The sequence below is a fragment of the Penicillium concentricum genome, assembly GCF_028827145.1.
Source record: "Penicillium concentricum strain IBT 3081 chromosome Unknown utg000001l_segment0_segment0, whole genome shotgun sequence".
In the NCBI taxonomy this organism is placed as follows: Eukaryota; Fungi; Ascomycota; class Eurotiomycetes; order Eurotiales; family Aspergillaceae; genus Penicillium; species Penicillium concentricum.
The window spans coordinates 2301260-2329246 of record NW_026622754.1 but is presented as its reverse complement, the minus strand read 5'-3'; the positions used below and the strand labels follow the sequence as shown (position 1 = coordinate 2329246).

Here is a 27987-nt window from a genome sequence, read left to right as displayed (position 1 = left end):
ATCGTCCGGTCTATCTCGGAGATGGGTCGGCCTTGCTAGTATATACCTGACGCCATCGCAAGCCTCCATGGGAGTATAAGTATGAACCATGTCACCTTAAAGTATCTCGCACCATTACAATACTATCAAAAGTCTTTCGACACCAAGAGGCTCTCACATTCGTTATGTCTTCAACGATACCAGAAGAAGGGTCGGAGACCCCAGAGCCCTTGGATTCCCGCCATCTATCTATGGTGGAAACCAATGAGAGCCTCCGCAACCTGGGTATCACAGAAACTCCCCCACGATTGGATGTCAACTACCCGGTTATCGGACATGACACAGATCCTGTGTTCCCTGAAGAGTACACTGTCGAAACCAGTACTGGTCTTGTTCCCGAAAAGACCTTGGAGCAAATCCGATCTCGCCCTTCTACCTCATCCACAAAAGCTGGCACGCCGCCTGACACCGACGTCGAAAAAGGAGGGAATGGACCCACGGAGTTTGTGACCTTCACCATCGGTGATCCTGCACACCCCTACAATTGGTCCCGCGCGTATCGCTGGTACATCACTCTTGTTGCATCAGGACTCGTGGTCTGTGTCGCGTTCGGGTCCGCCATTGTCACTGGAGGATTGGGTTTGATTGAAGACAAATACAATGTCTCTCTTGAGGTTGCAATCCTGACATGTTCAATCATGGTCTGCGGATTCGCAGTTGGTCCTCTCCTCTGGTCTCCCCTCTCTGAGATCATTGGCCGAAGGCCTGTATACATCATCTCTCTCGGTTTATATGTCATTTTCAACATCCCATGCGCCCTGTCCCCAAACATCGGTGGCTTGCTCGTGTGTCGATTCCTATGCGGTGTCTTCTCCAGTTCAGGCCTTTCCCTCGCCGGTGGCACCATTGCCGATATCTGGAACATTGAGGATCGCGGTATGGCTATTGCTTATTTTGCTGCTGCGCCATACTGTGGTCCTGTGCTTGGCCCCATCGTGACAGGTTGGATCACCGTTGGAAGTGGGCGCTTGGACCTCTTCTTCTGGGTGAACTTAGCCTTCGCAGGTGCAATGATGATCATGGTCGGCCTTATCCCGGAGACATATACTCCAGTTATCCTCAAGCGCCGCGCCGCAAAGCTCCGCAAAGAGACCGGAAACCCGAACATCATGACCGAGCAAGAAAAGACAAAGCTCACTTTCCGAGAAATCGCTCGCACAAGCTTGATCCGACCAATCACTATGATCATGACCGAGCCCGTTCTCGACCTGATGTGCATGTATATCGTCCTGATTTACGCAATGCTCTACGCCTTCTTCTTCGCATACCCGGTGATCTTCACCGAGCTCTATGGCTACAACGACGGCCAGATCGGACTCATGTTCATCCCGATTTTGATTGGCGCCGGCTTCGCCCTAGTTATCACTCCAGCCATCGAAGGCAAATTCAAGAGAATTTGCCACACTCGACCCCCAACACCAGAAGACCGACTGCACGCAGCCCTGCTCGGTGCGCCTTTTATCTCGATCGCCTTCTTCATTTTGGGCGCTACCTCCTACAAGCATATCATCTGGGTTGGACCGGCTTCGTCTGGTATTGCCTTTGGCTTCGGCATGGTGCTGTGCTACTATGCAGTGAACAACTATATCATCGACTCGTACCAGAAGTACGCTGCGTCGGCTTTGGCAGCTAAGGTCTTCCTGCGATCTGGTGGTGGTGCGGCTTTCCCGCTGTTCACCACGCAAATGTACCATCGTCTTGGGTTGCAGTGGGCTTCCTGGTTGCTCGCTTTTATTGGACTTGCCATGATTCTTATTCCGTATGTTTTCTTCTTCTACGGAGCGAGACTGCGTGCAAAGCTCACTCGGGAGTGAGAGTATTGTTGTTTTTGTTTTCTTCCTCTTGATGGGAAAAATTCGAATATTGGGAAGCCCAAGATTGAATGGCGGAGAGAAAAAGAAAGATTTGATTTAGACACGAGTTAGACATGGTTTGAGGGTAATAGATTAATACTATATTTAATGTTAGAGCATCACAATAATATTGGTTCGAATCACTTCGTGCAAAATTAAGTGCTAGTACGAGGCTGTATAGGGACCGGGGTTCAAACCCCCCATATTTGATAATGGGACATAGTAAAATACATTGTGTACGTACCCTGCGGCGTATGCGGCGTAACATCACACGGTTTATGGTGCTCGTATTTTTCCCCCTCTTTTTTCCAATTCATTTCGGAGCTACTAAACAGGGCTATGGAAAGAGAACACTCAACATTCCTATTCTCCTTTCGCCTCATGTAAACGTTGAGCAAGCACTTGACAAGGCCAGCCTCCTTCGAGACTCAAGGTTTCGAATCGCTTAAATCCTTGAGACTCATAGTATTGGACCAATTTGCCGTCGTCACCTGCATAGCAGTCCACCCGTAGCAATGAGACTCCAATCTCTTTGGCAACCTCACGTGCATGGTCCAAAAGACGTTTGCCAACCCCCTTCCCAGCGCATCGTCGATCCGTGATTAATAGTTGCACGTAAAGCTCAGGCTCAGGGACAGCTGTCACATAAGGCATCTTCTCTCCAATAGCAAGTGCTCCCATGATGGAGCGCGGAGCTTCTCCGTTGATAGGTTCGGGGGTGAGTTGGAGGATCGATTTTCATCCACTGGCGTGCCATCTGCAACCTTGACGGCGAGCCAAAGGCCATGTCCGGTTCTTACAAATCCTTTGAGTTGTTCAGCGCGTCGTGGGTTCTCCGAAAACGGTGATGTTCCCCATTGCCCAACCCTGCCATGAGATACCAGCCATTTGACTGTGGCATCTAGGATATCGAGGACTGCCGGAATGTCGTCCACTGTTGCCCGCACGATATCAATGTCATGGGTTTCATTATGAATAGTACTTTGAAGACTTTTAGCGAATATCGGTGAATAGGCTGTCACTTTTGTTCTTTATTGATATTATCCCCTTCCCATCTGCTTATTCTTAGGTGGATTGGGTTTTCAAACAATAGAACTTACTTTGATGCCATTTTTCCAATCAGAAGTGATATAAAGACGGGTAGTTGTCGAATAGCCTCAGTGCGGTGAACTGATTCGAAGATTTTGTATCTGACAAGGCATCATCTTACTTTAAATATTTTACTTCACGCTAAGGTAGGGAAGAGCCTCTATCTCTCTCTTACTTCCGGGCCATGTGTGCAAATCCCATTGGCTGAGTCTGCAATTTTCAGTGCAGTGGCGTTCGGAGGTTGGTCATAGTGCGAATAATTCATATAATGAGCACCAATCAAATTCCAGCACTTCTGTGTGCGTCATAAATTCCTCGTCTACTTTTGAAGATGATATAGAGCAATAACAATATAAATATATAGGGGTCTAGAGGGATCCCTAAATTATCCTGAGGGGGTTATGTGGCGATCACATAATCAATCCTTTTAGGGGCAAAAACGAAGGGAGTATGGATTCATTCTGTACTATTATACTCCAGCAATGATATACTTGTGGTTATTGGAAGCTATGTGTATATGTAATTTTTGACCTCTAAACCTCCGGACATTTCCTGATGGCAACCCTGATATATCCGTTCATTGGAGTCCCTTTAAGGCGCATGTGCTCATTAATCTGTTTTCACAAATATGCATTTACATCTCCACTTTAATTCAAACAAATTTTTATCTTAGGCTATCTATTCTATCTGTTTAGGACAGCCTTCGTCTACGGCAAATACCGTAAGCCTTAGTAGATGAGAAATCTATAAGCTTGTTCGGAGTTCCCGAGGCCCTGAGGTCGGTTCGGGCCGATGAGTTATCAAATGCAACCCTTGGAACGCTTATAGTCAACGAACTAAGAAGATATTATTGATTTCGAAAACTACTATAATTCGCTTGTCAATGCCCATCTATTAAATGATGCAAATTCTCTAGATGCTGTTGTCTAGGCCGCCATGCGTTCAACACGAAGCTGCAGGTCCTTGACCATATCCACCCCAGCCTTCGTAGCCTCATCCAGGTTCTCCTCCGGCAATCCAAGCAGCTCATTCTGCGCCTTGGCCGAAAAGTCACTCGAATCCTCCGGGTAAAACGCCCTGGCGTACAGCAACTTGCCAAAACCAGCCATGTTACCAGCTCTAACTTGCGCCAGGCCATCCTCATATCGCTTCTTGCTGGCCTCGTGGGTAACCGTCCAGTTGGCGTCAGTAGTACCCGTAACGCGCTTAACGCTCTCGAACATGTCGTTTTGGCTGACCACGAAGCTCTTGATGTACACACCCTTGTTGAGGAAACCTGATAGAGTAAGACTCTTGTCGCTTTCGTCCTCGGGAAGCTCCTTGAGGCTCAGCACTTTGGCCACGGCGTGCCCAACCTGCGACAACGTCGACGTCGAGCTTTTGGTGTTGCCATTGTCATATATTGTCAGGGAACGCTTGTCAAAGTCGAACCCAAAGCGCGTCTCGCCGCCTGCCAGGCTGTAATCGTACCAAAACCCACAACACATGGTGATCCACTCCATGCCGAGCCTCTCAATCTCGTCCCGGTTGGCCTTGCTCACGGGACCCAGCATTGTCTCCTCCCCGAGTTTGATGTTGTCAATGTCGCCGCCGTACGCGTTAGGCATGACGTAGGGAACACCAGCCTTGGCGGCTGCCTGGACGAGCTTGCTGTGGGTGTCCCGGGGCGCGGTGGGGGCCATAGTGATGATAAAGAATTGCTGGTCCTTTAAGGCGGCGACAATGGTGGCCTCGTCGTTGTAATCAACTGGGGCGACGAGGACACCCTCGGGGAGTTTGTTGGTGCTGCCCTTGCGGGAGAGGGCCGTGACGGTGTGTTTTCCGGTTTTCAGGAGGGCGTCGGTGATGCGTGATCCAATGGTGCCTCCGGCCTAAGGGTGTTTGTTAGCGTTGTTGTGTGTGTACGTGGTGTTGTTGATGGTTTACTCACACCGACAATGGCGACTCTCTCGATGGCATTTTTGAAGCCGACGGGCTGGCTGTTGGCGTACTTGGACATTTTGGCTATTTTTGAACAAAACCTCAAACTCATTGAAGTGTATCAACTGTTATGATGGTCGAACGTGGTTGAGATTTGTAGTTGCTTGGGATGGTATTCCACCCTGAAGCAGAGGATGCCCGTCCATTTATACATTTCAAACTCGGTCTTGAAATCTCTCTATTTCTGTGATCAGACTCGGAAATTTCGGACTATTATTCTCTATCTCGTATATCCGACTTAATCTGGCCAGGCCTTCAAACTTGATTCGCCCGGAGATAATGGCGTCCATGAGCCACGGAGAAATGGCAAGCAATCAACAACGAGGGCAACGTCTATATCGCCGCTGTCGCCGCGGCGGCCGCAGCAGCCGCACGCAGGGGTCCACTACAATATGACCCTGACACCGTCGGACAGCGGTCGATGGGGGACCTGCCCCGCAATAGCCGCAGAAGCCGCACCGCACCGAGCCGCATGAAGACAGTCTGCCAGTGATGATCCAACTACGGACTGACGGAGCCCCGAGCATGTCTCCGCAACGCTAAGATGATGAGGAAAATCCTTAACAGGAGTACAGATTTATACATACTCCACTGGGCCTCGCAGGGCTGACACATGGACATAACGCGCATTGTCGACAACGCCATTATCATGCTGGCTAAACAAGATAGTAGTCCTAGCAATTGGACTAACCCGTCATTTGCGTCTCATTCCGCCTTGATCAACCACAATCTCTTTGTAGGTAAAAGACGACACCCCGCTTGGCGAGTCGTCACATGCCCACGCGCCCTGTGATCGCCCAACACCGGGGCAAGCACCCTCCGAAGCTTCAGAGGACCACCACAACGGCGCTGATGCTTCGCGTGCCTTCTGCTTTGTGGGGCATCATCAGTCCAAAGCGTCTGGGGAAATGGCACAGGAAACGAGCCAAACACATGACAGGCATGTTCAGATGCTAATTATGGCCAGTTTACATAAATACAATGCTGAGCTTCATTAGGCCATTTCAGAATGCCACTCCATGTTGTGATGGGTTGCATGAGTGCAGTAAATCAATGTGCAACGACCCTGTGCCACTACAACTGCATGTCAGGACCGAGCATCGATAGATATGGTTCAACGAGGAATTGGTCCCAGTCCTCCCCCCAACCCATGTCTGGAAAAGCGGTGTTGACCTCGGACTCCGGCTGCGCCTGGAAGGTTTGATAGCTCGCCTCTACAGCTTCCAGATGAGCAAGCTCGTTTCGCTTCTTTGCCATATTGAGGCTGAGTAGATGCTGCGCCATTGACAATGCCTTACGCGTCAGTCCTGTGTCAGCAGCCTTGACCAGATTCTCCAAGCCCTTGAAGGCAGCAGCGATGTGAACGGAGGCGGCCGGTGTGTCGATGGCCAACAGAACGCAGGCATACTGGAAGACGCTGCCGATGACGTTCCAGAACATATGACCCTGGTTAGCTAGCTGCTCCGCCGCTTCCACCGCGGCATTTCCGATATCAATGACGAGCCGAATGATCTCGTCTGATATACCCATCTTGAGCTGGTAAATGCGTCGATAGAAGCAAAACGCCATGTCCGCCTTAGTCACTATCAGGAATGGATGGGTGACTTGGAGCTTATCCAATGCCTTGAGGCGCTCAAATAACTCCTCCCTCGGCGTTAGAGGCTGACATTCGAGGTGGAACGGGGAGTTGGGAGCCGGGATAATCTGGGCTATTTGCACGAACTGGTCAGCAACGGACCCTGCTGTCGGGATGATAGCCTCGCAAGTCACGGCCCCAAATTGTACAGACGAACGATCGTACTCATAGCACAGCATGTTATGCCCGGCCCACGAGATCCAGAAAATTCGCCTTAGGCGGTCCGCATCATGTCCAACAATAGCGGCGCCGGCGACGGACGCCAGTTTCTTGATGTTCTCTTCCTCGTGTAGCCCGACTGCTTCGCAGAGGTGCAAGGCGGTGCACGACGCGACCCAGGCAGTATTAGGGCGTGTTGTGGCCCGTAGGTACAACACACGCATGGCCCACGCGATGATGTGGTCAATGCCTAGCATGCGCATTGAGACTGGATCATCGAGAATAGCTTTGGCGTACTGCACTAGGTCAGACTCCCGCGGGTGTCTGTTGGGGGATAGGAAAGACCCGAGAGCAGCGACGCCAGCGGCCACGGCGCCAAAGGCGACCGCGGTGCTGCCGGAGCCATGGTAATAGTCCCGACATCGCTGAGCGTAGATTCTCGGATCCATATAGTCGGTGATAGGGGCCATTACCGAGAAGTACACACCGGAGAAGAAGCCGAGGTCGTCCTCCGAGATGTGCTTCCCCAGCAAGCCATGAGCGTTGGGAGCCTCCTCAGGGCGGATGCCAAAGTTGTAGGCAAATGAGTGCATCTTGGGAGGGCTGTCAGAGCCGAGGGCCTCGCTCAGGATGTGCGGGAATGCCATGGCCGCCGATGCCCCGGCATATCTGGATTTCTGCTCATCGAAGATGCCGGTGGCCGTGGTGGTGGGTGCTGACGTGCCTGCCACGACGGTAGGACTCTTCGACGGGCCGTCAGCTCCGCGGGGATCATGCGCTACATAAGACCAGCTGCCCGGGCTACGCGATGTGGCGACAGCCCGGTTCACCACATTACTTCCGCCGTTGCCGCTGACGCGCTCGGCTTGCGGCGGTGCGCGTATGCTGCCACCCACATTGCTGGTGATGTTGTCGTCGGCGTACCTGCAGTTGTATTCATATGTGGTGCAAGTGCCACAGGGATACTCAGCGTCGCATTTCCGCTTGCGCTGGTGACAAGGGATGCATGCCTTCCTTGCGCGCTTGCGCTTGGCGATTCTCGTCGACATGAATGCCAAGAGGGTATGAGCTTCACAGCCTATCGTGAGACGGACCGGGGTAGATTGATCGGCTCCCCTAGGCTTGGGCTTGAAGGGTTCATAATTTGTTTGGGGTCTTTTAGTGATAGGTTAGTGGACTAAGTGTTTTCAAGCGAACTAGAAGGATGATGTGTCAGCAATAATGGGGAGTTTGTGTTCATGGTATTTCTAACACAATTATATATAAGTAGAAGGCCACAAAAGGCTCCTGGACAACGGAGTTTAAAGTTGTAATCCTCGCCAACTCCATGGATTTACAACTATCTATTAAGACCACTATCTCAATACATCGACGCACTTTCACCTTGTTGGGCTATTACTCTAGCTTCATGAGAAGCTTCTTCTAAAACCCTTGTGATTTGCGGTTGAGATTCAGCATCCAGCGCCTTGGCGTACGCTGCCGACCGAAGCACCTTTTAGAATCCTTTTCACTTCTTTTCACGATCTTTCGGTTGACATTAATTGGCGAGAGTGCCAGCGATCTGAAAATAGCTTTGTGTGACTGAGGTAAGAAGGGATATGCAAAAGAGAAATTTCAGTTTTGAATCTCATCCTCTTCCTTTCATTTCACCTCACCGTGTATATATATTTATGTTGAATGATGATAATTTACATATAGTTAACCCCATACTAGCAAATCTACCATCGAGTCTTCAAATCCTAAATATCACTCCAGGCGATGATACTCGTAAGCCTCGACTTTGCCCATCACATCGGCAATGCGCGACCCTTCTCCCTCAAAAAGCAACCCGTCGTACGTCGCCGCGCCTACAACACAGCCGATAAGAGGGGCGAAGAGTGGAACAACAAAATAGTAGTTGGCCGCCGAAAAGACCTCTCGGCCATAGATGATGGCAGAGAACAATCTTGGGCCAAAGTCTCTAGCTGGGTTAAGGGCCTAGTGTCATTAATTAGCAAGACTTCCTAACCTGATAACCTGCCGAACATACATAGCCGGTCTGCCAGCCCAATGCGGCTCCGATCATAAGTAGCAGCAAAAATACAGCGATCTGTGGAGCAGGGAATCGACGGGCATTCGCCGGATCGGAGATGCTGAGACAGCCAAACATCAACACAGCCGAGCCCAGCATCTCAGAAAATACAGCCTCCCAGTTCGACTCGAAGTAGGAACCTGGATAGGTGGAGAAGATGCCCGCTGAGTGGTGACCGACCGGGCTTAGGATTGATCCGCCGGGAATGGTGTATTCAGGATCCCAAGCTTTGATCGCCGATCGGTAGTTGGTATATACGATGGCAGCGCCGACAAACCCGCCCAGGAACTGTGCAACTAGCTTGCCTGGAATTTGCTTCCATTGTCCTTCAGATGGTCGCACAAGGGCCAGGCAAATGGTTACCGCCGGGTTGATGGTCGGGCTAGGATCAGCTAAATAGCCAGATAGACACACGGCAGAGGCCCAGGCGAGGTTGATGGACAGCCAGGTGCCGTATTGGTACTCGGATAACAGGCATTGAGCGACAACTCCATCCCCGATGACGATGAGCAAGGCAGTGCCCAGAAACTCAGCCGCATATGGCTTCAGTGCTGACCGACGAGGAATCATTTCCATTATGGTTGATATTGAGATCTTGAAAAGTGGGATGCCAACCATGGGAACCCCTGATTCCAGTGGGGCCTGCCAAGACGGCAGAAAAGGGCGGTACAAACTAATTCTTCTATAAATAATTACAAAGGGGAAAATGGTATTGTCCCCTTTATCTCTTTGTCCTTCGATGGCTACCAGAGTACTACACTTACAGTCAAGTTACTGTCATAAATGGTTTTCTGTTTAATATAGAAAGTCGCGAACTCCTTTATTTTGTTTTTGATGTATTACTCGGATTGATCGACGCGATAGACTAGCTTGGAAGCTCGGACTTTACCTTCCCGTAAGATCTGAAGACCGGTCAACGCTCCAGCCAAGCCGCCTGGCTTCACCTGATATGGATGAGGGTGGATGCGACGCTCTCCAAGTAGTTTCTGCACTAACCCCCACCATTTGATGCCGAATTCAAAGTTAGTGCTATCGGGAGATATCTCGTGCGCTCCCATGCGATAAGGCTCTCCCAGAACATCATATGCCATTGAGACATGTGAATCAACGTCATCTCTCGGACATGGAACATCCAGCAAGGCATTGTAGGAACCGCCCGCCGAGGAAATGGCAGCACCGCAGATAGCTGCCGATTGAGGTGTGGAGATTGTATCAAGAACAAATTCCAGAGCATCATCAGTGTCCTCTCGGATCTGCTCACCCACTAGTGGATCGTGGTAATCAAAAACTGCATCTGCCCCAAGCTCAAACATGAGGCCGCGGTTGGCTTCAGAGCATGTTGTGACGACTCGCAATCCTGATAATTTTGCCAATTGAATTGCAAGCGTACCGGTAGCCGTTGCCCCTCCATAGATTAGGATATTTGTGTCGTCTGATTCGCTCTCCTGTTCGCCAGGGAAAGGCAATTCCATGCTTTGGTAAAGATTCTGACCAACGGTTGTCAAACCGACACCAAAGGTGGCTGCCGCCTCAAAGCTCATGGACTCGGGGATGAACATTTGGAGGTCTCCCTTCGCAATCACATAATGAGCGAATGCGCCGCCATTGTGCCGAACTGCATTGCTACCGTGTACAAACCCAGCAACCCGATCGCCTTTTTTGAAGGGTTTTTTGACGCCCGGGCCAACGGCTTCTACTATCCCAGAATAGTCACAGCCCACGGTGGCCCCGGTACAGGGTACAAAATCTATATGACGCCAGTCCGTTGGATTCAAAGCGACTTCCTATGGTGTTAGTCCGGCTGCTCGTGAAACACAGGAGCGTAGGAGACAAGGAAAAAATACCAGCTTTTGTTCTGACGAGAATGTAATTTTCCGGCAATTCAGGGAGTGGGACATCTTCTACCAGTGTCGCGTGGCCAGGTTCCTGGACGATAATGGCGCTTTGAGTGGTCATTCTCAACAGATGTCACAACGTGGGGGGAAATGGTGTGAGAGAGGCGGGGTATAGCTCGAATGTCTTTAGATAAATCGCTCAAATGGCGAATTGGGAGTTGTGAAAGCGACGTATACTATTGCCCCATGCGGAGTTGTCCGTATGTGGCCTAGACAGTCTTAGAGTGATCCAGGATTCAGGGCGAGATTGAACTATTGAGGAGCTGATCAAAAGTACCATTTTTTCGCCGTGTGCTGCGCGACAATCTGGCTAGTATAGACTACTGCATACTCCATACTCCGTAAAGCTTCCAAGATCGCCGAAATGCAGATGAAATGTACTCCATATATGGAGCACTGTGGATGATTTGCGTGGAGGGGCAAGTGTTAGTACCTTCAATAAAGTCAATTACTATTCTATTGTAAAATGTGCTACGTACCCTAGAAGATCTCATGGAATTGAGATCCGGTGGCCCGGGCGATGCCAACTCTCCCAATTACTATAGCCAATCATCTCCGATGCGCCATTGTAAGCCAATGCTAACAAAGAGCCCTCTAGATACGCAAGATTGATCTCTAAAATACATCCATGCAAGGACGGAGATTCCGAAAAGTGGAACTCTCGAATAGGGGGGCTGGGAAGGGAAAGTGGACTCTCTGCGAATCTCAAAAAAAGATCCAAAAGAATTTCTGATAGGCAATGTTCGGCTACTAACATTGGCTTAGTGTGATAATATAGTGGAGGCCGGGTCAAAAATTTACTTGAAATACAGTGACTGATACTGGTAACATGGTGTCACAGTATAATTCACATCTCTATTTTGAAGCATTGACGATCCAGTTCGTTGATCTATGGAGTAAACAGTCTCCACTTGACAGCATTTTTGCAGGCTTTTACTCAGGAGAATTCAGACACAAACCTACAGCAAACCGTGGGATTGAGCCTGTTATTAGAGCTGGATGTGTATGGAGAACCATATCCAACTACATTAGCTAGATCAATATCCCAGACATTTGTTTCTAAACTCGGAAACAGGGGTTCGCCAAGCTAAACTCCAAAGGATGTACATACATTGATGTACAAAATACATCGTCCATAGTGCTTTTTAATGAGTCCAGGTCTCCACTTCGTGTTCCGCTTAGATAGCTTAGATAGCCAGTAATATATGCATGTGAATATGCGAGACTGTACGCATTAGCCGCACTAGCGTCCAGGATTCATGGCCAGATTTATGGTCTGCAATAACGACGGAGACTTGCATACCATTGAGTATAATACCCCGCAGCATCCCTTTTTGAATCTTGTCCAAACCTGTCCTCAGTTATTCTATACCCACAAGATGCCTGGTCGACCAACGACTTCTGCCACTGCGGAAATGGAGGGGATTGCAGTAATTGGAATGGGGTGTCGCTTCTCTGGAGGAGCGAACTCCGTTGAGAACTTTTGGCAGATGCTATGCGACGGACGCACTGGTCATGGGAGGGTTCCCACGAGCCGATATGAAGCTTCGGGATGGCATCACCCCAGCCATGAACGCAAAGGAGCGGTATGAATACCTCAATTAGATGTTAGTTTGTTATTCTAATATGGCGATCATGGTCGATTAGATCAATCATGATAGTGGATTTTTCTTGCAGGAAGATCCGTCGCGATTTGATGCTCCGTTTTTCTCTATCACAGCCAAAGAGGCGGAGGGCATGGACCCAGCACAGCGCTTGTTGCTCGAAGTCGCATATGAAACATTTGAAAATAGTAAGATATGTGGAATTTGGAGGTTTATGGGAAACCAGTGAAGCTAAAATGAGCGAAACAGGCGGAATACCAATAGATACCCTGCCGGGGAGCAACACGGCAGTGTACTCTGGCTCAATGACCAATGATTATGAGCTATTATCGACAAGAGATATCTATGATATGCCTCACAACTCGGCAACTGGTAACGGAAGGACTATGCTGGCAAATCGTTTGTCGTGGTTCTTCGATCTCCAAGGCCCGAGTATCATGATGGACACTGCGTGTTCCTCGAGTTTGACCGCGGTCCACCTAGCAGCACAATCCTTGCGATCTGGGGAATGTGGAATGGTGAGTACTGCAACAATTGTACATCTGCATATCTCACGTACTAAACATGCTTGTGGTAGGCCCTCGTAACTGGAGCTAGTCTCATCTTGCACCCTAATTTTACACAAAGACTCTCCTATATGCACATGATGAGTCCAGATGGAATAAGCCATTCCTTCGATGAGTCTGCAAATGGATATGGCCGAGGAGAGGGCATCGGTGCTGTGCTTTTGAAACCCCTCAGTGCCGCATTAGCCGATGGAGATAATATTCGAGCCGTCATCCGCGGCACAGGAATCAACCAGGATGGTCGTACTCCGGGAATTACATTGCCCAGTCCAACTTCTCAAGCCAACTTGATTCGTTCAGTTTATGAGCGCCATGGTATCTCAATGAGAGACACTGCCTACTTTGAAGCCCATGGAACTGGAACTCCAGCAGGGGTAAGCAAAACAACTCTATCAATGGCTCAAACATTTGGTTTACTAATTTGGTAATAAATAGGATCCCCTAGAGCTGTCTGCTGTCGGAATGACTTTGGGTCAGGCACGAACACCGACTGATGAGCCATTATACGTAGGCTCAGTGAAGACAAATCTCGGTCACACTGAAGGCGCCGCAGGAGTTGCGAGCTTAATTAAAGTCGTGTTGTGTTTAGAAAAGGGTATGTTGGTGCCAAACGTCGGTTTCAAAAATATCAATCCCAAGATCCGGCTCGCTGATTGGCGTTTACGCATGAGCGACAAAACTATGCCCTGGCCGGATCATCTTCCACGGCGGGCTAGTATCAACTCATTTGGATTCGGTGGATCAAATGCGCACCTAATTGTCGAAGGGCCCCCAGAATTATTCCAGGGCAATGCTGAACATAGGGAGCCGACCCCTCGGGTGGTGGTGTTTTCTACATTTGACCAAGCTGGCATTGAACGGACCGGTCAAGAATGGAGCACATTCCTTCAACGTCAACGAAAGACCGAGCAGAAGATCCCACTGAAAGATCTAGCTCATACCATGCTGACACGCCGATCGCAGTTGGGATTCCGCAGCTTTGCGGTTGCTAACTCACAAGACCAGCTGCAGAGTATCTTGGACAAGGGACTCCCCAAATTTTCGCGGGCGAGTCGCAAAGCTCAAACAAAGCTTGCCTTTGTGTTCACGGGTCAGGGTGGCCAATGGGCTGGAATGGGCCGGGAACTTTTGAGCATTCCCACTTTCAGGAAAAGCATGGCGCAGTCGCAAAAGATTCTTTCGTCCCTTGGATGTCCTTTTAATATGGTGGACGAGATAAACGCAGAGGCAAAAGACAGTCAAATCAACCGACCCGATCGCAGTCAGCCTATTACCTGCGCGTTGCAGATTGCATTGGTTGATCTTTTGGCCAATTGGTCGGTTTATCCCAACGCAGTTGTTGGTCACTCTAGCGGTGAAATTGGTATGAACATCTCCTATCCTTCTCTCTTGAAACTAGTATCTCGTGGGAGATAGAAGCTGACTTGTGTCTTTTACATAGCCGCTGGATATGCTGCCGGATATCTTTCTCATGAAGATGCTATGCGAGTCGCATGGTTCCGTGGTTTCTTTTCACAACAGATCGCCCAGAGTGACAAACGAGGAGGTATGCTTGCTACTGGTATATCTGCAGCAGACGCACAGAAATACCTTGACGAGCTGCCCCCACGTTCGGTTGTGGTTGCCTGTGTCAACAGTCCAGCTAGTACAACACTTTCGGGCGATGTGGACTTCATTGACCAGCTTGAAGCAAGGTTACAACAGGATGGTCACTTCGCCCGAAAGTTGCGCATTGATACAGCATATCATTCTCCTCACATGGAGGAACTTGTTCAAGTGGTAGGTGATGCCATCAATTGTATCAAACCAGAAGATCGATACAGTGGCTCAATTCCCATGCTTTCATCGGTCACCAAGGAGCGCGTTTATCCTGCCGAGCTTGGTGGATCATACTGGGTGCGCAACATGGTAAGCTCAGTAGAGTTTACTGCCGCAGTGTCACAGCTCGCAAATCTGAGCGAGTCTATCAAGTCTCGCCGACGACCGGTTCCAATCAAATGGACTGCCTTGGTTGAAATCGGCCCACACGCCGTTCTGAAAGGACCTGTCACTCAGATTCTACAATCTGTCAACGCAAATATGGCATCATTGCCTTACCATTCACTGGTTTCGCGGAACAAGCATGCTTTGGAAACAGCATTGGAAGTTGCTGGATCTCTTTGGAGCACAGGACATACAGTAGACCTTGTTGCGGTCAACAGTTGTGTCGATGCCACAAGCCCAACGATAGTTGCTGACTTGCCTTCTTACCCCTGGAATCACCAAACGTCATTCTGGCATGAGCCGATAGAGACAGCGCAATTGAGACAACGCAAGCATCCCCGTCATGATATTTTGGGGGCTGCCGTGGATTACCAAAACGCCTTGGAGCCACGATGGAGAAATTTCTTGCGACTTTCGGAGAATCCATGGATGGCTGACCATGTTGTAGCCGGATCGATTGTATTCCCAGCGGCGGGGATGTTGGTGATGGCGACCGAGGCAGCGCGGCAATTAGCTGATGACCAGGCCAACATCAAGGGCATTGAATTCCAAGATCTTCGTTTCATGCGAGGAGTGGTTATCCCGGATGAAGAACGAGGCTTGGAGACACTCCTTCAGGTCTCGCCTCATCCAGGGATGCCCGGTTGGTATCAATTTGGAATTTTCTCACTTCCGTCCGGTGGTGGCTGGATTCAACATGCGAAGGGTGCATTCATTACACGGTATGAAGACCGAGAGAATGACGAGCATAACTCAAACTGGGAAGCGGCATTGGAGCGCATCAAGAATACCCAAGCAGTCGCAAAAATGGCTGATGTCACGCAAGCACGTGAATGGTTGTCTCAAACAGGAGGACTCACCGTAGGCCCAGCCTTCCAGACAATCACTGGGGTTTCCTTCTGCGATTCAGAGCCTCGTATCTGGCTATCTGGAGTGGTTACAGACACCAAGAAATCAATGCCCTTCGAAAATGAGTCGGCCAGTTTTATCCATCCCACCACCCTTGATTGTCTCTTCCAGTCTGCCCTTTTGTCTTGCTCCGACGCACTCTCCAGCAATGACGCAAATATACCTGTCGGAGTGGACAATATCTACATCTCAAATACGTTCCAACCCCAGCCAGGCGAGAAATTCGCTGTCCACACAGAGACTAAGTGGCGAGATGGAAAGTCGCGATCCCAGTGTATCGCATCGGACCCCTCCTGGTCACAGCCCTGGATCACGTTTGAAGGTGTTCATCTCGGTCGCCTTCCATTCAACCCCAATTCTCAAAAGCAGGAGGAAGCCTCACTAGAGAGCCGATATTCGTCGATTGTTTGGGATGAGCATTTGGAGTCGCCGATTGTCACTACAATTCATGACGGAAACAAGAAAATGACCGTGCAATCCAGCAGTCTCCAGCTAGTTGAATGGATCAAGAGACTGTGCCATACCAACGGGGATTCCAGGGCGCTAATTGCTACTTCGGACGCACCAAGCTCTTGGATCGAGGATCTCCAAGAGCTTATCCCAAGTGCCGGAAAGCGACCTTGCCTAGGAAAAGTTACTATCGCTTCATGTCGCCCCGATAACCAGGTGGAGGGCATCACTCCCGCAGAGAATAGCCCCCCAGGGACTCACCTGACTCCCATCGCTGCGCTCGATGAACTTCCATCCTCGTCACTCGCTCAGGACAAGTATGATTTGGTTGTGATCGATGAGCCCAGACTGTGGGATGGCAAAGGTACTCAGGTAATCCTGTCTTGCCTGCTGACCATTCTTGAACACGGAGGTTTGGTAGCAATGCGGGTGTCAGATACCAATCTGGACGCAGTTGCGGAGACACTGCAGCGCTTCAACGGGCTCGAACTTCACAGTACGACCGAAGACCGCAGGTTTATCATCGCGCGCAAGACGCCAGTCTCATGGACAACAGACTCTGAAATCTATGTTTTGAGTCCAGCAGACAATTCCAACGCTTTCCCTGTTTTTGAGCACCTTGAGGAGATCTTTGCCACACATAACGTTCGTCTGGTCCTTGTTGGATTGGAACAGGTATCTACACTAGCAGGAAAGACTGTGATTTCCTTGCTTGACTTGGCAAGTCCCTGGGTATCCAGCTGGACGGAAAATGATCTAGAACGTCTCCAAGAGCTGATCCGAGCTCAATACGTTCTTTGGGTGTCACCTTGCTGGACCAAAGGGGCTGTCGATAACATTGGATCCGGTGCAACCGGCGGCCTTTTGCGGACACTTCGCAATGAACAGTGGAGCACTATTATCCCACACCTATTGGTGGATTTGAAAGATTTGGAAGACAAATTTGGACTAGCTTGTGGCATTCTCCAAGTCATGCAGCTCACCACACAGGAGAGCTCACGCCGGCCAGACTTGGAGTATCGTCTGGCAAACGGTCGACTGCTAGTTCCACGGGTACTCGAGACCCCAGCGGTGGTTGAGGCCATGCAGACTCTGGTGAATGGCCCCAGACCCGTACTCTCAGACCTAACGCTTGATCCGAGACCACTTGAATTAAAGTTCCAGGACGCAGATAATGCACGCTGGGAGGAACAAACGCTCGCCGAAGAACAACTTCGGCCAGACTACACTGAGATCAAGGTTGAGATGGCCACAATATTTGATTTACACGGGGATCAGGGGAAGACACCAGAGACAGCTCTTCCAATGTTCGAGATTGTTGGAAAGATAACTCGTATCGGATCTGGCGTGCACGACTCGGTTGTTGGCGATAAGGTCTTGACGTTAGCATCTGCGAACTCGGGACTCTCGACAACAATGCAGGTCTTGGAAAGTGACACTATCAGAATTCCTTCAAACACCGACCCAAGAAAAGCGATATCAACTCCCCTCGCGTACCTCAGCGCTTATCAAATTCTCACCCACGTTGGTTGTCTCAGCTCAAACTCCTCGGTGCTTTTAGTTGGGTCAATCAATCAAACTCTCCATGCCATGATAGACTATGCCCTTGCCATGGACATGCAGGTCATCGTGGCAACTGATTCTCTAGAAACCACCGAGAGCCTTCGTTCTCGATACCCGGTATTGGCGAATCGAATTCTGGGCGTTCATGGTAGCCTGGAAACGAGCGTTTCTAGGCTGACCAATGGGTGTGGGGTTGACGCCAGCATTTGCTTCCTTGGCGGGTATCCTGGTCGGAATGCGGCGAGGTGTCTGGTCCCAGGTGGACAATACATTAATCTGTCTACCGATATGAAGCTGAGTGCTCTTCCAGAAAGTTTCATCGACAGTGGCTGCACGTTCTCTTCGCCGCGACTGCAGAAAACTTTCTCGGAGAAGCCTGGCAATCTGCATACTTCGGTTCGACATGTGATTAAATATATGAAGCAGAATCGGATGTTGGACCGCGTGGAACCTTACTCCATGTTCCCTGTTTCTGATCTCCAGGGAGCTTTGAAACACTGCAAATTGACCAACACCCGAGCTATCATAGATCTCCAGGCTTCTGGAATGGTTCCCATTGTGCAGCCACTACCAGATCTTACTAGCTTACCAGCGGAAGACACATATATCTTGGCAGGTGGACTAGGCAATCTAGGTCTTGCGCTTGCTGATACATTGGCGCAGTCTGGTGCCTGCCATTTGGTTTTCCTTGGACGATCTGGCGGGGTACAACCCACCCAGCAGCTCGCCCTCGATCTTCTTCGTGATCGTGGGTGCCGCATAGATTTACTACGCTGTGACATCTCCCAACAGGCAGACATTGACCACCTGTCACAGAAGATTCGCAGTAACAACTGGACAGTCGCAGGCGTAATCCAGTGTACAACAGTTCTGAAGGTAATTTCTCTCATTTGTCCTTTTCATTAACACTAGCTAATTCTTTGGTTTATCTTCAGGACGCAATGTTCGAGAACATGACTTTTGATGATTGGACCCAATCCACACAGTCCAAGATCCGCGGAACACTGAACCTACACCATCTGTTTTCAGAGAATGGAAGCTTGACTTTCTTCGTCGCATTATCTTCTGTCGCAAGTGTCATTGGCAATATGGGTCAGGCTAACTATTCTGCGGGCAATGGTTTCATTGATGCTCTCATGGAATGGCGACACAGTCACGGTCTCCCAGGTCATTCTATCAACATCGGTCTTGTGCCAGATGCCAGTGGACTCAGTGACATTTCCGAAGATCCAGAGCAACGCCGCCGCCGATACAAACATCTTGAAGGCACAGAAATCATGACCCATGAGCTCCAGACCTTGCTTAAAGTGATCATTAACAGCAATATTTCTCTTCCGTCCCAGATTATCGCTGGTATGACAGAATCTCTGTCTCGCAGCAATGGCTCTACGGCCTGGGTCCTTGATCGAAAGTTTGATCATCGGCTTTGTGTCGCTGTTGAGGATGCTCAGGATTCTATTCAGACCAGCACCTTACTCAAGGAGGCTGATTCCCTCGATGCTGCAACTGAAATTGTTCTTAACACTCTGAGTGAATATCTAGCAGAGGCAATGGCTACAACCGCTGATGCTATTGACTCGGATCTACCATTGTCTGCGTTGGGTGGTACGTTTCTTTTGATAATATTCCCCTTACTATGGCCTTTCGGTTGACTAACGCTTTTCTCTAGTCGATTCCCTCAAAGCTACCGCCGTGCAAAACTGGGTCTCTCGTGAATTGGGGTCAGAACTGTCTTCTTTCGAATTCCTTGGCTCGCAACCAACCAAGGCATTAGCGAGGAAAATCGCTTCCACTAGTTCATTTGTCTCAGTGTCGAGCTGAAGATCTGTTCAACGATATGTACTCCATGCTTAATCTGGATTAGTTGACGACCTTTTCCTCAACCATCGTATTTCTATCTTGCTTTTTAGCGCATCTCATTTTTCGCTAGTTTCACTAGTTCAGTATATGTGTTTTTTACTTACAATACCATGTTTCACTCATGAAATTTACAAAACGTACTAAGTTGCCAAGGCTTGCCGTGTCTGGGCGCCCGTGCCGCGAGTGGGTCCTGAGTCTCATCAAACTCACATGATAATCTGACCGTTTCTCCTTGCACTTTGCATATTGCATGGCGGATGGCCCCGCTGTGCATATTACAGGATCGTGCATTCAATGGCGAGCATGACAATATACAAAGTAGGGGACCAAGCGCGACAGCTTCGTCTACGGCTTGCTCCACGCTCCACTAATGACAGCCCATAGTCTCATATATCGGGAACTGGATCGACACTTCTCGATCGTGTTGATCAACAGAAAGACCGAGTTTTGAGTCCTGTTGAGCGGGATGGGGTGGGGAACTCTCGAACTCTCGAACTCTTCGGAATGATAACAAGGAACGTGGAGTCCGAAAGTACACGTTGCCCTGTTAATCCATTTCTGCTGGCCTCCCTTGCTGCTGCAGGGATGGCATAGTACGTAGTACATATAGTGCACCCATATGTACCATGTACATGCCACTTCCAAGGTTGTTAAGCAAGGCGATAAGCCCCACTTACTTAGCTTACCTTTTACGGGTTCCGCCGGCCATCCCGATCTTCAATTGTTGCTTTTAATTCTCCCTGGTCTCACATATCTCAGCTCCAGCTCCAGCTCCAGCTCCAAGACAAAGTTTACCTAGATTATTTGTATATTAACTGTCCGTTTTCGGGTGGTCTCGGGAGCTACCAATGCCGGCGTCCGTCCAGTCACATCGACCGAGGTATTCCGAATTGCGTCGAATTTCAAAATAGCCAATGGGAACACTTCGAAGGATCTACAGACTGAGGGGAAGATTCTTGAGCTCGGGCTGGACCACGTTCCTGGTCAATGCAAGGCAGGGCCACTATCAATTTGCTCCGTACTTTTTGTGTCTGTGCAGCATAGAGTATCTCCACACAGTGGAGCCTTCTCATGGATCCATTACTTCCTTAACAAGACCGGGAACGTAACTGCAGGGTTTCGCGATTTCGCGATTTCCCGAAATCCTCAATTGCCCTAAAATGTGCAAGGCGTCTTTTGGTGTATTTTGGCCGGCTCGGAAAAAATAAAACTAAAATAAAATAAAACACTCTGGTTTTATATCCAATCTTCTTGGTCCCTTCTCCCTCCTCCGTCTTCTCACATCCAGCAATGGCAGACCCCGAAAAGAACGACCTGTCCATGCCGGAACCCCCGGCCAGGGCCATTGTCGCAGACCATGAAATTATCATTGATGATACCTTTTCCGAAGAGGTATTGAAAGAGGCCTCTAAAGAGGCTTCCAAAGAGGTCCCATCCAGTGGCTACGACTCTCCCGACACTGATCTGGAGGCTCAGCCCACAGAGCCCCGACGAAAGCGATTTGCGCATTTCAGATATGCTGTGTTTACTGTTTATCGACGGCTCTTCACTTTCGTATTTTTCGCAAATCTCGCTGTTTTCCTCTACGTGGTGATCTGTGATCGAAAGCTCCTCTCACTCGTGGATGCGACTGCCGTAAATTTGCTGGCCTGCGGTCTCGCCCGACACCCCATGATGGTGAATGCCATTTATAGAGTGGTGTGCTCGATTCCTCGAACTGCACCCTTGTCCTTGCGTCGTAGGGCTGCTAAGGCAGCTCACTACGGTGGTGTTCACAGTGGTTGTGGGACTGCATCTTTGGTGTGGTATATTGGATTTGTTGCCGTGCTGTCACAAATGTATTGGCAAAACATTCCTATCAGTTCAGCAACAGATGCATGTTTCTCAGCTGCGCCAATCGCCGTGGCCTACTTCACTCTTGTGCTACTTTTCGTGATGGTAGTCGTGGCATACCCAGCCTTCCGCAGGAGGATGCATGATTACTTTGAGCTCACCCATCGATTCACTTCATGGCTGATCTTGGCCCTTTTCGTGGCTCTAGTCATGATATTTGCTCATGAATCGAGTAATGCAGCTCAGGAAAGTCTTGGCCACTTCCTCATTACTCTTCCTGCATTTTGGCTGTTGATTGCGGCTATCATTGCCATAGCCCATCCATGGCTACTTTTGCGCAGGGTTCCAGTACAGGCTGAGCCCCTGTCTAACCATGCTGTACGACTATCCTTTGATTTCACCCAAATCAGCTTCGCAAAGGGTGTCCAGGTCTCCAAGCATCCTTTGCGCGACTGGCACAGTTTTGCCGGCTTTCCAGACCCCATTCCAGTTGTTGAGAATGCACCTCAGAAGAATACGCCTGGCAAGAAACCATTTGTCAAGGGCCACGGGCATAAGAGGAGTTGGTCTATCGTTGTGTCAAAAGCAGGCGATTGGACGGCTGATACCATCAGTAAACCGCCAACCCATCTCTGGAAGCGCGGGGCGCTGATGCGCGGCGTCGGATACGGCCTTCGTGTTTTCGACCGTATTATCATAGTGACCACTGGGTCCGGGATAGGTCCATGCCTCGGGTTCCTAGGCGACGAAAACCGACCCGAGATCAAGGTCATTTGGCAGACACGTGACCCGTTGAAGACCTATGGCCAGGATGTCCTGGATCTTGTTCACAAGATGAGTCCAGACCCGATTATCTTCGATACCAGTCGCGTTGGCCGTGTTGACATGCTTCCTGTCATTCGACAGCAATTCAAGGAATTTAGAGCAGAGGCGGTATTTGTGATCAGCAACCCTGCTGTGACTCAAAGTATTGTTTATGAGTTTGAATCCCAAGGGATTCCAGCCTACGGGCCAATTTTCGATTCATGATTCATGAAAGATGAAAGATGATATATGTTGCCTTGTGTATTTTGGGCCAACTATGACATATGATATGATCTACATTTTGTTATTTAATTTGAGCTATAGATCGGCTTCTCGTCACAATATCTATACTAGAGTCAAGTCCATTAATCCAAAAGTTTCATAAAATTTATTCAATCTTAACCCAACATAGGTAGAACTTTGTGGGATGTCTTGCCATCACTATTTCGTATCGCAATAGGTTTCGGAGGCGTACGATGTAAGTAGTAAAAGCCATATTAATGTGTGCTATATGTTGAAATGTACAGTATAAACTATACGAAGCATGTACGAGATATATTTTGTAAAGATGATGCCAGAAGTATATGTAGTATCAAGAAATAAATTGGAAACTGTCCAACCTCTCAATGCCTGGCAAGAAGCGATATCTATGGGCCTCCTCCTAAAGATGCAGATAAAGGTCCCTCATATGAATTTGTAATGGAAACATGAATGGAACGCAGAGAGCAAGGGATTCCGAGGGAGGAAGTATGTTGAAGCAATTTGAACGGAGTGTGAAATGAAATCTCATCCTGAGATGCAATCTTGATGCATGTTATATGCAAGAATGGGTGAGGATGGTATGTATCAACCTGCATCAAAGCCGCTAATCTCGATTTCGTAGGAGTCAGGATTCTTGGCATGCAGCCTGAATCAAGGTTGGCGTTGAGATCATCCCAAGGCCCATTAACCACTGAGAATTAACTGGGATTCTGAAGAGAATATGAAGAGAAACAGTTAAGTACAGGATGGTCTCTCGGTTGATGTTTATACATTGCGCCCTTCCTCACAATCACCGCGCGCGCCACCTAACAATTCCGAGGTAGAGAGAAAGCTAGAGAGATCACATCTGCGGAGCAATTTGCTTTTGATACTGGATTCTGAAAAAGCTGGAAAGTAGATGGAGAGCCTTAACATGTGACTTTGAATAATAGGAGTTCGATGTAGCATGTGGATGAAACATCCAAAACTGGTCGATGATATTCATCAAATTATCAGTGTGTAGTAATTAGATGTTCGCCCTGCAATCGATCAATGGTATACTCATGTAGCCAAGAGGACTCCAAGGCACCTTTAGCACCTACGAGTTCTTGTGAGCGCACCCATGAAGCCATCTACTTCGCACGCTCATCTTCATCAATAGATCCATCGTATAGGAACAGACATGAGGACACTATAGCGACAAAATGTTGCAGGTATTCCTCTGAAATGATTATATTGACATTCTGCCCTTCCGTGCAAAGCTTGTTTCGCCCAAAATGAAAAATTAGTGGCAGAAACTATGGCGAAAATCTAATTAACGTATTCCACATGCGAGTGGTCCACGCCAAAACACATAGTAAAAGCGATAAATTACAGCATGTTAGTGCAACAATGATTGTCTATATAAACTGTTTCTTATAACCTAGTACATTCTAAATGGTATATAGCCACTTTATAGAGTTTTAGGGGATTAAAGAAATAAGTGATTGAGATACATATCTGGAGTTCAGCAATGTAATTTTCAATACGATAACAATATAGTTGTTTGATTTATTTGAACTTGACATATAACACTAAAAATACTTATCGATTGCTATCGGCCAGTCATAAAATTAAATAAAAACGTTGGTTGTTGAAATACAAGTGACAGCTATATCACTTTTACTATGTGTTTTGTCGTGGACCACTCGCATGTGGAATACGTAGAAAGGCCGTACTAAATTTTCAGGTCAGATTAGCTCCCTATTTTTTTATGTACAACCTAGGGAATTCTGAAGTGCCTTTTGTTCATTTCGATACGTTCTCTTAGAGGTTTGTCTGATAATTACCCCAAAATAAGTTTATGAGACATTTCTAGGCTATCTGGTACTTTTCTCAAACAAGCTTAGGTGTTAGCGGGGTAGAGGCGAAATCCAAATCAAGATCTTAGGATATCTCTCTAGCCTGGATATAAATCGGTTCTCTTTTAGCCCATAACTCTACCCACAACATGCATTCACGTCGCAGTCGACAGTTAAAAAACCGCACACAGAGATGGGTGACGATCCAGGACCTTGTCCCATCTCTACCTGCAGCCCCATTGACGTCGCCCCTATTTACCGTCTTTCCCCCCGAGATCCGCAATCGCATTTATACCCTTGCTCTGGAGTCTGAGGATGTACTCTCAGACGACAATCCTCACTCTGTATATCAGCAAAATGAATTCTACTACCGGCCTGGGTACAAGCAGCCTAAGCGCATCCAAACCGCCCTCCTTCAGACATGCCAGCAAATCTATGGCGAGGCATCCCTCCTCCCACCAGCAATCAATGAGCATACTTTCTGGTTCTATCGGTCTCCGCCGCATGTCAATGACGCCTCATCGCCGCTCAATTATTTTCGCAAAATGACTCCGAAACAACGGGCTCAGGTCCAGCATATACACCTTTTCACCCAGCAGTATTTCCTAGAGGACAATAATTGGTCCCAGATATGGGATGGGCTAACGATAGGCAACGATGGGCCAAGTTTGCCAGGGGAGTGCAGGATCGCGCCGAAGAAGATCACCATTACGCTTCGCCACACGGACTGGTGGTTCTGGGAGAACAATGACCCCTTGGGCATCGACCCGTTCCGGCCGGGGAGAACCCGTGCAGCCGAGATGGGGGAGGCTGTTTCCCCAGAAAACGCAGCGCGGTCATGGGGGAATCGATTCAGCTCTATCCCCTGTCTTGAGGAACTGGTGATCGAGTTCGAGACGATCATGCGGAAGAGAGACCAGTTAGATGCCATCATACAACAAGCTTTCGAGTGGAAGTTTCCCGTGCAGGCAGATAAGGGCTTGTATCTGGTTGCTGACTTCAGGTCAAAGAGCGCATATACTTGGGCTGGGGCGAAAGAGGCGGAGCTGAAAAGACAAAGACGTGTAGGGCAATTCAACATTGAGGCTGAGTCAGAATCCCAATCTGGTCAGGAACAGGAGCCTGTTCTTGCGGCCCCGGCTTTGGTGCCATTTGATCCTCAATCCAACTTGGGCAGAACTAGCGATATTAGTCTTGGAGATCACCCCCTGTTACCTGACACAAATGCGGAGGAGTTTTATGTTATTTTCTTGACTTGGAAGAAACAGCGAGTCCAGGAGTAGGCCACCCATCTCAGTCTCATCTATTGTACCGGTCTCATTTGTCCATACTATACAACTGCCGTTCAGTCCCCAACTTAGTCTTTACAGCCCCCGGTCGCTGACCGCGGGGTAATTAAAAAACTCAGCTGATGTAGCTGGTTTCAACTTTCACATTTGCAATGTCCTGAAGAAACTGGCATTGTTCTTTTCTACCTACAGCCTCCCGAGTTTAGTTTAACTGGAACTCATCAATACACATTGTTTTCCACCATGTCCAGCATCAGGAGTCAAGACAATGCCACTCTATCCACTCCCAATGCGGGGGTTGATCCCACCCAACTAGTCGAAATGAAAGCCCGCTACGAAGAAGAAAAAAAGAAACGTCTCCGCGACGACGGCAACGCACAGTTTATCGAAGTCGCAAAGTCAGCTCAGTATGAGCGTTTCGCCGATGATCCGTGGGTTGACCCGACAGCAATCCAACCCCTCCAAGTCAAGTTCCCAGAGAAGCGAAGCGAAATGCTCATCATCGGTGCCGGATGGGGTGGGATCCAAAATGCCGTCCGCATGGTCGAGGCCGGTATACCATCAGAAGATATCCGCATCATCGACCCGGCCGGCGGCTTTGGTGGCACCTGGTACTGGAATCGGTATCCTGGGCTCATGTGTGACATTGAGAGCTATACCTACCTCCCATATCTGGAGGAGACGAGATATGTACCTAAGCACCGGTATTCTCAAGGCGAAGAGATCCGGGAGTACGCCAATCTTGTTATGAAGAAATGGGGATTGGTAGACTGTGCTGCTTTCCAAACCCAAGCGCAGAAGATTGTTTGGGATGATGATGCCAAAGAGTGGTCGGTAAATCTAATCCAGTGTCGCAAGGGCCAGTCTCCAGAGACTCTGCAGATTCGCTCCAGGTTTGTCACCATTGCTGCTGGTGTACTTAACTGGCCCAAGCTACCGAACATCCCGGGGATTCTGGACTACCAAGGTGACATGTTCCATTCTGCCCGTTGGGCATACAATGTCACTGGTGGATCGCCCAAAGACCCTTCGCTTGCTAAATTGAAGAATAAGAAGGTCGTGATCATCGGCACAGGAGCAACGGCGGTGCAAGTTGTTCCGCAGCTCGCAAAATGGTGTAAGCACCTCTATGTCGTACAGCGGACGCCGGCTTCGGTAGACGTTCGTGATCAGCGAGAGACTGACGAAGAATGGTTCCACAAAGAGGTTGCACGATCGAAAGGATGGCAACGAGAGCGAATGCGGAACTTCCACCAACACTTCACTCTTGGAAAAGTGCCAGCAGTCAACCTGGTCAACGATGGGTGGACCCGCGCTCCTGGATTAGTTGGTTTAACTGGGTATACAGAAGGACCCAGATCACCCGAAGATATACCAGAATACACGGCAAGATTGATTGATATTGACGCTCCCCGTCAAAACCGCATCCATGCTCGCGTGGATGAAGAGGTGAAGGATCCTGTCACCGCAGAGAAACTCAAGCCCTGGTATCCTGTATGGTGTAAACGTCCTTTATTCCACGACGACTACCTCAAAACCTTCAACCAAGACAACGTGACTCTTGTTGATACCAACGGCAAGGGCATTGACCGAATGACGACAGACTCTCTAGTCATTGGCGACAGGTCCTACCAGGCCGATGTAGTCATCTTTGCGACAGGCTTCCTTGCGCCGCCCGCTGGTACCCCATCCGAGAAAGCAAACATGCCAATCATAGGCTTGAATGGAGTCTCCATGAGTGAGGAATGGCCTCGCTCAGGCCCGACAACCCTACACGGTGCCATCGATGCCAAATTCCCAAATCTCTTCCTCTCTGGACCTCAGCAGGCCTCTACAAGTGGAAACTATTGCTTCAATCTTGACGAGTACGCGAAGCACATCTCGTATATATTGACTGAAGCGAAGCGTAAGGCCAATGGTGCGCACTTCGTTGTTGCCCCGTCCACTGAAGCAGCAGAGGATTGGGGCATGCAACTTATGATGCATTCTGCGCCAATGGGGGTTGCAATTGGATGCACACCGGGATACTTTAATCTGGAAGGTGACCTTGATCGTATGCCACCCAAGCAACAGATGGTCTTAGCACGGTCGGGTATTTGGGGCTCGGGAATCGAACATTGGCTTGGGATTATTGAGAAGTGGCGAGCTGAGGGTGACATGAAGGGTATCTTGGTGCGTTGAGCAAGGGCTCGGCATGATGGAAGAAATCTCGATTCACACATAGCAGTATATACTAACTAGTCTAAACCGATTATACACCACAATGCCTCGTTAGACCATGAGACATATGATAGCAATTATTCGGTGTAAGAGGCCGCATTTT

At 49.0% G+C, this 27987-nt stretch overlaps 10 protein-coding genes across 10 annotated transcripts; 5 read left to right on the top strand and 5 right to left on the bottom strand.

Moving 5' to 3' along the window:
- Nucleotides 1-164: 164 nt before the first annotated feature.
- Nucleotides 165-1853, top strand: N7517_000876 (MFS transporter; the record flags this gene model as incomplete). The annotated part of the gene is made up of 1 exon (XM_056718606.1): nucleotides 165-1853. One exon carries the CDS (start codon nucleotides 165-167, stop codon nucleotides 1851-1853), a length of 1689 nt encoding a protein of 562 aa, XP_056582741.1.
- A 402-nt stretch (nucleotides 1854-2255) lies between these two features.
- On the bottom strand, nucleotides 2256-2573 carry N7517_000875 (uncharacterized protein; the record flags this gene model as incomplete). The annotated part of the gene is made up of 1 exon (XM_056718605.1): nucleotides 2256-2573. The coding sequence occupies one exon, from the start codon at nucleotides 2571-2573 to the stop codon at nucleotides 2256-2258; it is 318 nt and encodes a 105-aa protein (XP_056582740.1).
- A 1334-nt stretch (nucleotides 2574-3907) lies between these two features.
- N7517_000874 (aromatic alcohol reductase) lies at nucleotides 3908-4980 on the bottom strand (the record flags this gene model as incomplete). Its single annotated transcript, XM_056718604.1, has 2 exons — nucleotides 3908-4852; nucleotides 4912-4980. The coding sequence occupies 2 exons, from the start codon at nucleotides 4978-4980 to the stop codon at nucleotides 3908-3910; spliced, it is 1014 nt and encodes a 337-aa protein (XP_056582739.1).
- A 1055-nt stretch (nucleotides 4981-6035) lies between these two features.
- N7517_000873 (putative C6 transcription factor) lies at nucleotides 6036-7805 on the bottom strand (the record flags this gene model as incomplete). The annotated part of the gene is made up of 1 exon (XM_056718603.1): nucleotides 6036-7805. One exon carries the CDS (start codon nucleotides 7803-7805, stop codon nucleotides 6036-6038), a length of 1770 nt encoding a protein of 589 aa, XP_056582738.1.
- Nucleotides 7806-8502: 697 nt separating this feature from the next.
- N7517_000872 (Major intrinsic protein) lies at nucleotides 8503-9403 on the bottom strand (the record flags this gene model as incomplete). The annotated part of the gene is made up of 2 exons (XM_056718602.1): nucleotides 8503-8733; nucleotides 8786-9403. The coding sequence occupies 2 exons, from the start codon at nucleotides 9401-9403 to the stop codon at nucleotides 8503-8505; spliced, it is 849 nt and encodes a 282-aa protein (XP_056582737.1).
- Nucleotides 9404-9666: 263 nt separating this feature from the next.
- N7517_000871 (zinc-binding alcohol dehydrogenase family protein) lies at nucleotides 9667-10783 on the bottom strand (the record flags this gene model as incomplete). The annotated part of the gene is made up of 2 exons (XM_056718601.1): nucleotides 9667-10523; nucleotides 10549-10783. 2 exons carry the CDS (start codon nucleotides 10781-10783, stop codon nucleotides 9667-9669), a joined length of 1092 nt encoding a protein of 363 aa, XP_056582736.1.
- Nucleotides 10784-12101: 1318 nt separating this feature from the next.
- N7517_000870 (type I polyketide synthase) lies at nucleotides 12102-19618 on the top strand (the record flags this gene model as incomplete). The annotated part of the gene is made up of 8 exons (XM_056718600.1): nucleotides 12102-12308; nucleotides 12370-12514; nucleotides 12576-12844; nucleotides 12904-13266; nucleotides 13328-14255; nucleotides 14334-18673; nucleotides 18733-19402; nucleotides 19467-19618. The coding sequence occupies 8 exons, from the start codon at nucleotides 12102-12104 to the stop codon at nucleotides 19616-19618; spliced, it is 7074 nt and encodes a 2357-aa protein (XP_056582735.1).
- A 1329-nt stretch (nucleotides 19619-20947) lies between these two features.
- N7517_000869 (uncharacterized protein) lies at nucleotides 20948-22519 on the top strand (the record flags this gene model as incomplete). The annotated part of the gene is made up of 1 exon (XM_056718599.1): nucleotides 20948-22519. The coding sequence occupies one exon, from the start codon at nucleotides 20948-20950 to the stop codon at nucleotides 22517-22519; it is 1572 nt and encodes a 523-aa protein (XP_056582734.1).
- A 2005-nt stretch (nucleotides 22520-24524) lies between these two features.
- On the top strand, nucleotides 24525-25658 carry N7517_000868 (uncharacterized protein; the record flags this gene model as incomplete). Its single annotated transcript, XM_056718598.1, has 1 exon — nucleotides 24525-25658. One exon carries the CDS (start codon nucleotides 24525-24527, stop codon nucleotides 25656-25658), a length of 1134 nt encoding a protein of 377 aa, XP_056582733.1.
- Nucleotides 25659-25907: 249 nt separating this feature from the next.
- Nucleotides 25908-27845, top strand: N7517_000867 (flavin-containing monooxygenase; the record flags this gene model as incomplete). The annotated part of the gene is made up of 1 exon (XM_056718597.1): nucleotides 25908-27845. One exon carries the CDS (start codon nucleotides 25908-25910, stop codon nucleotides 27843-27845), a length of 1938 nt encoding a protein of 645 aa, XP_056582732.1.
- Between the last annotated feature and the right edge of the window lie 142 nt (nucleotides 27846-27987).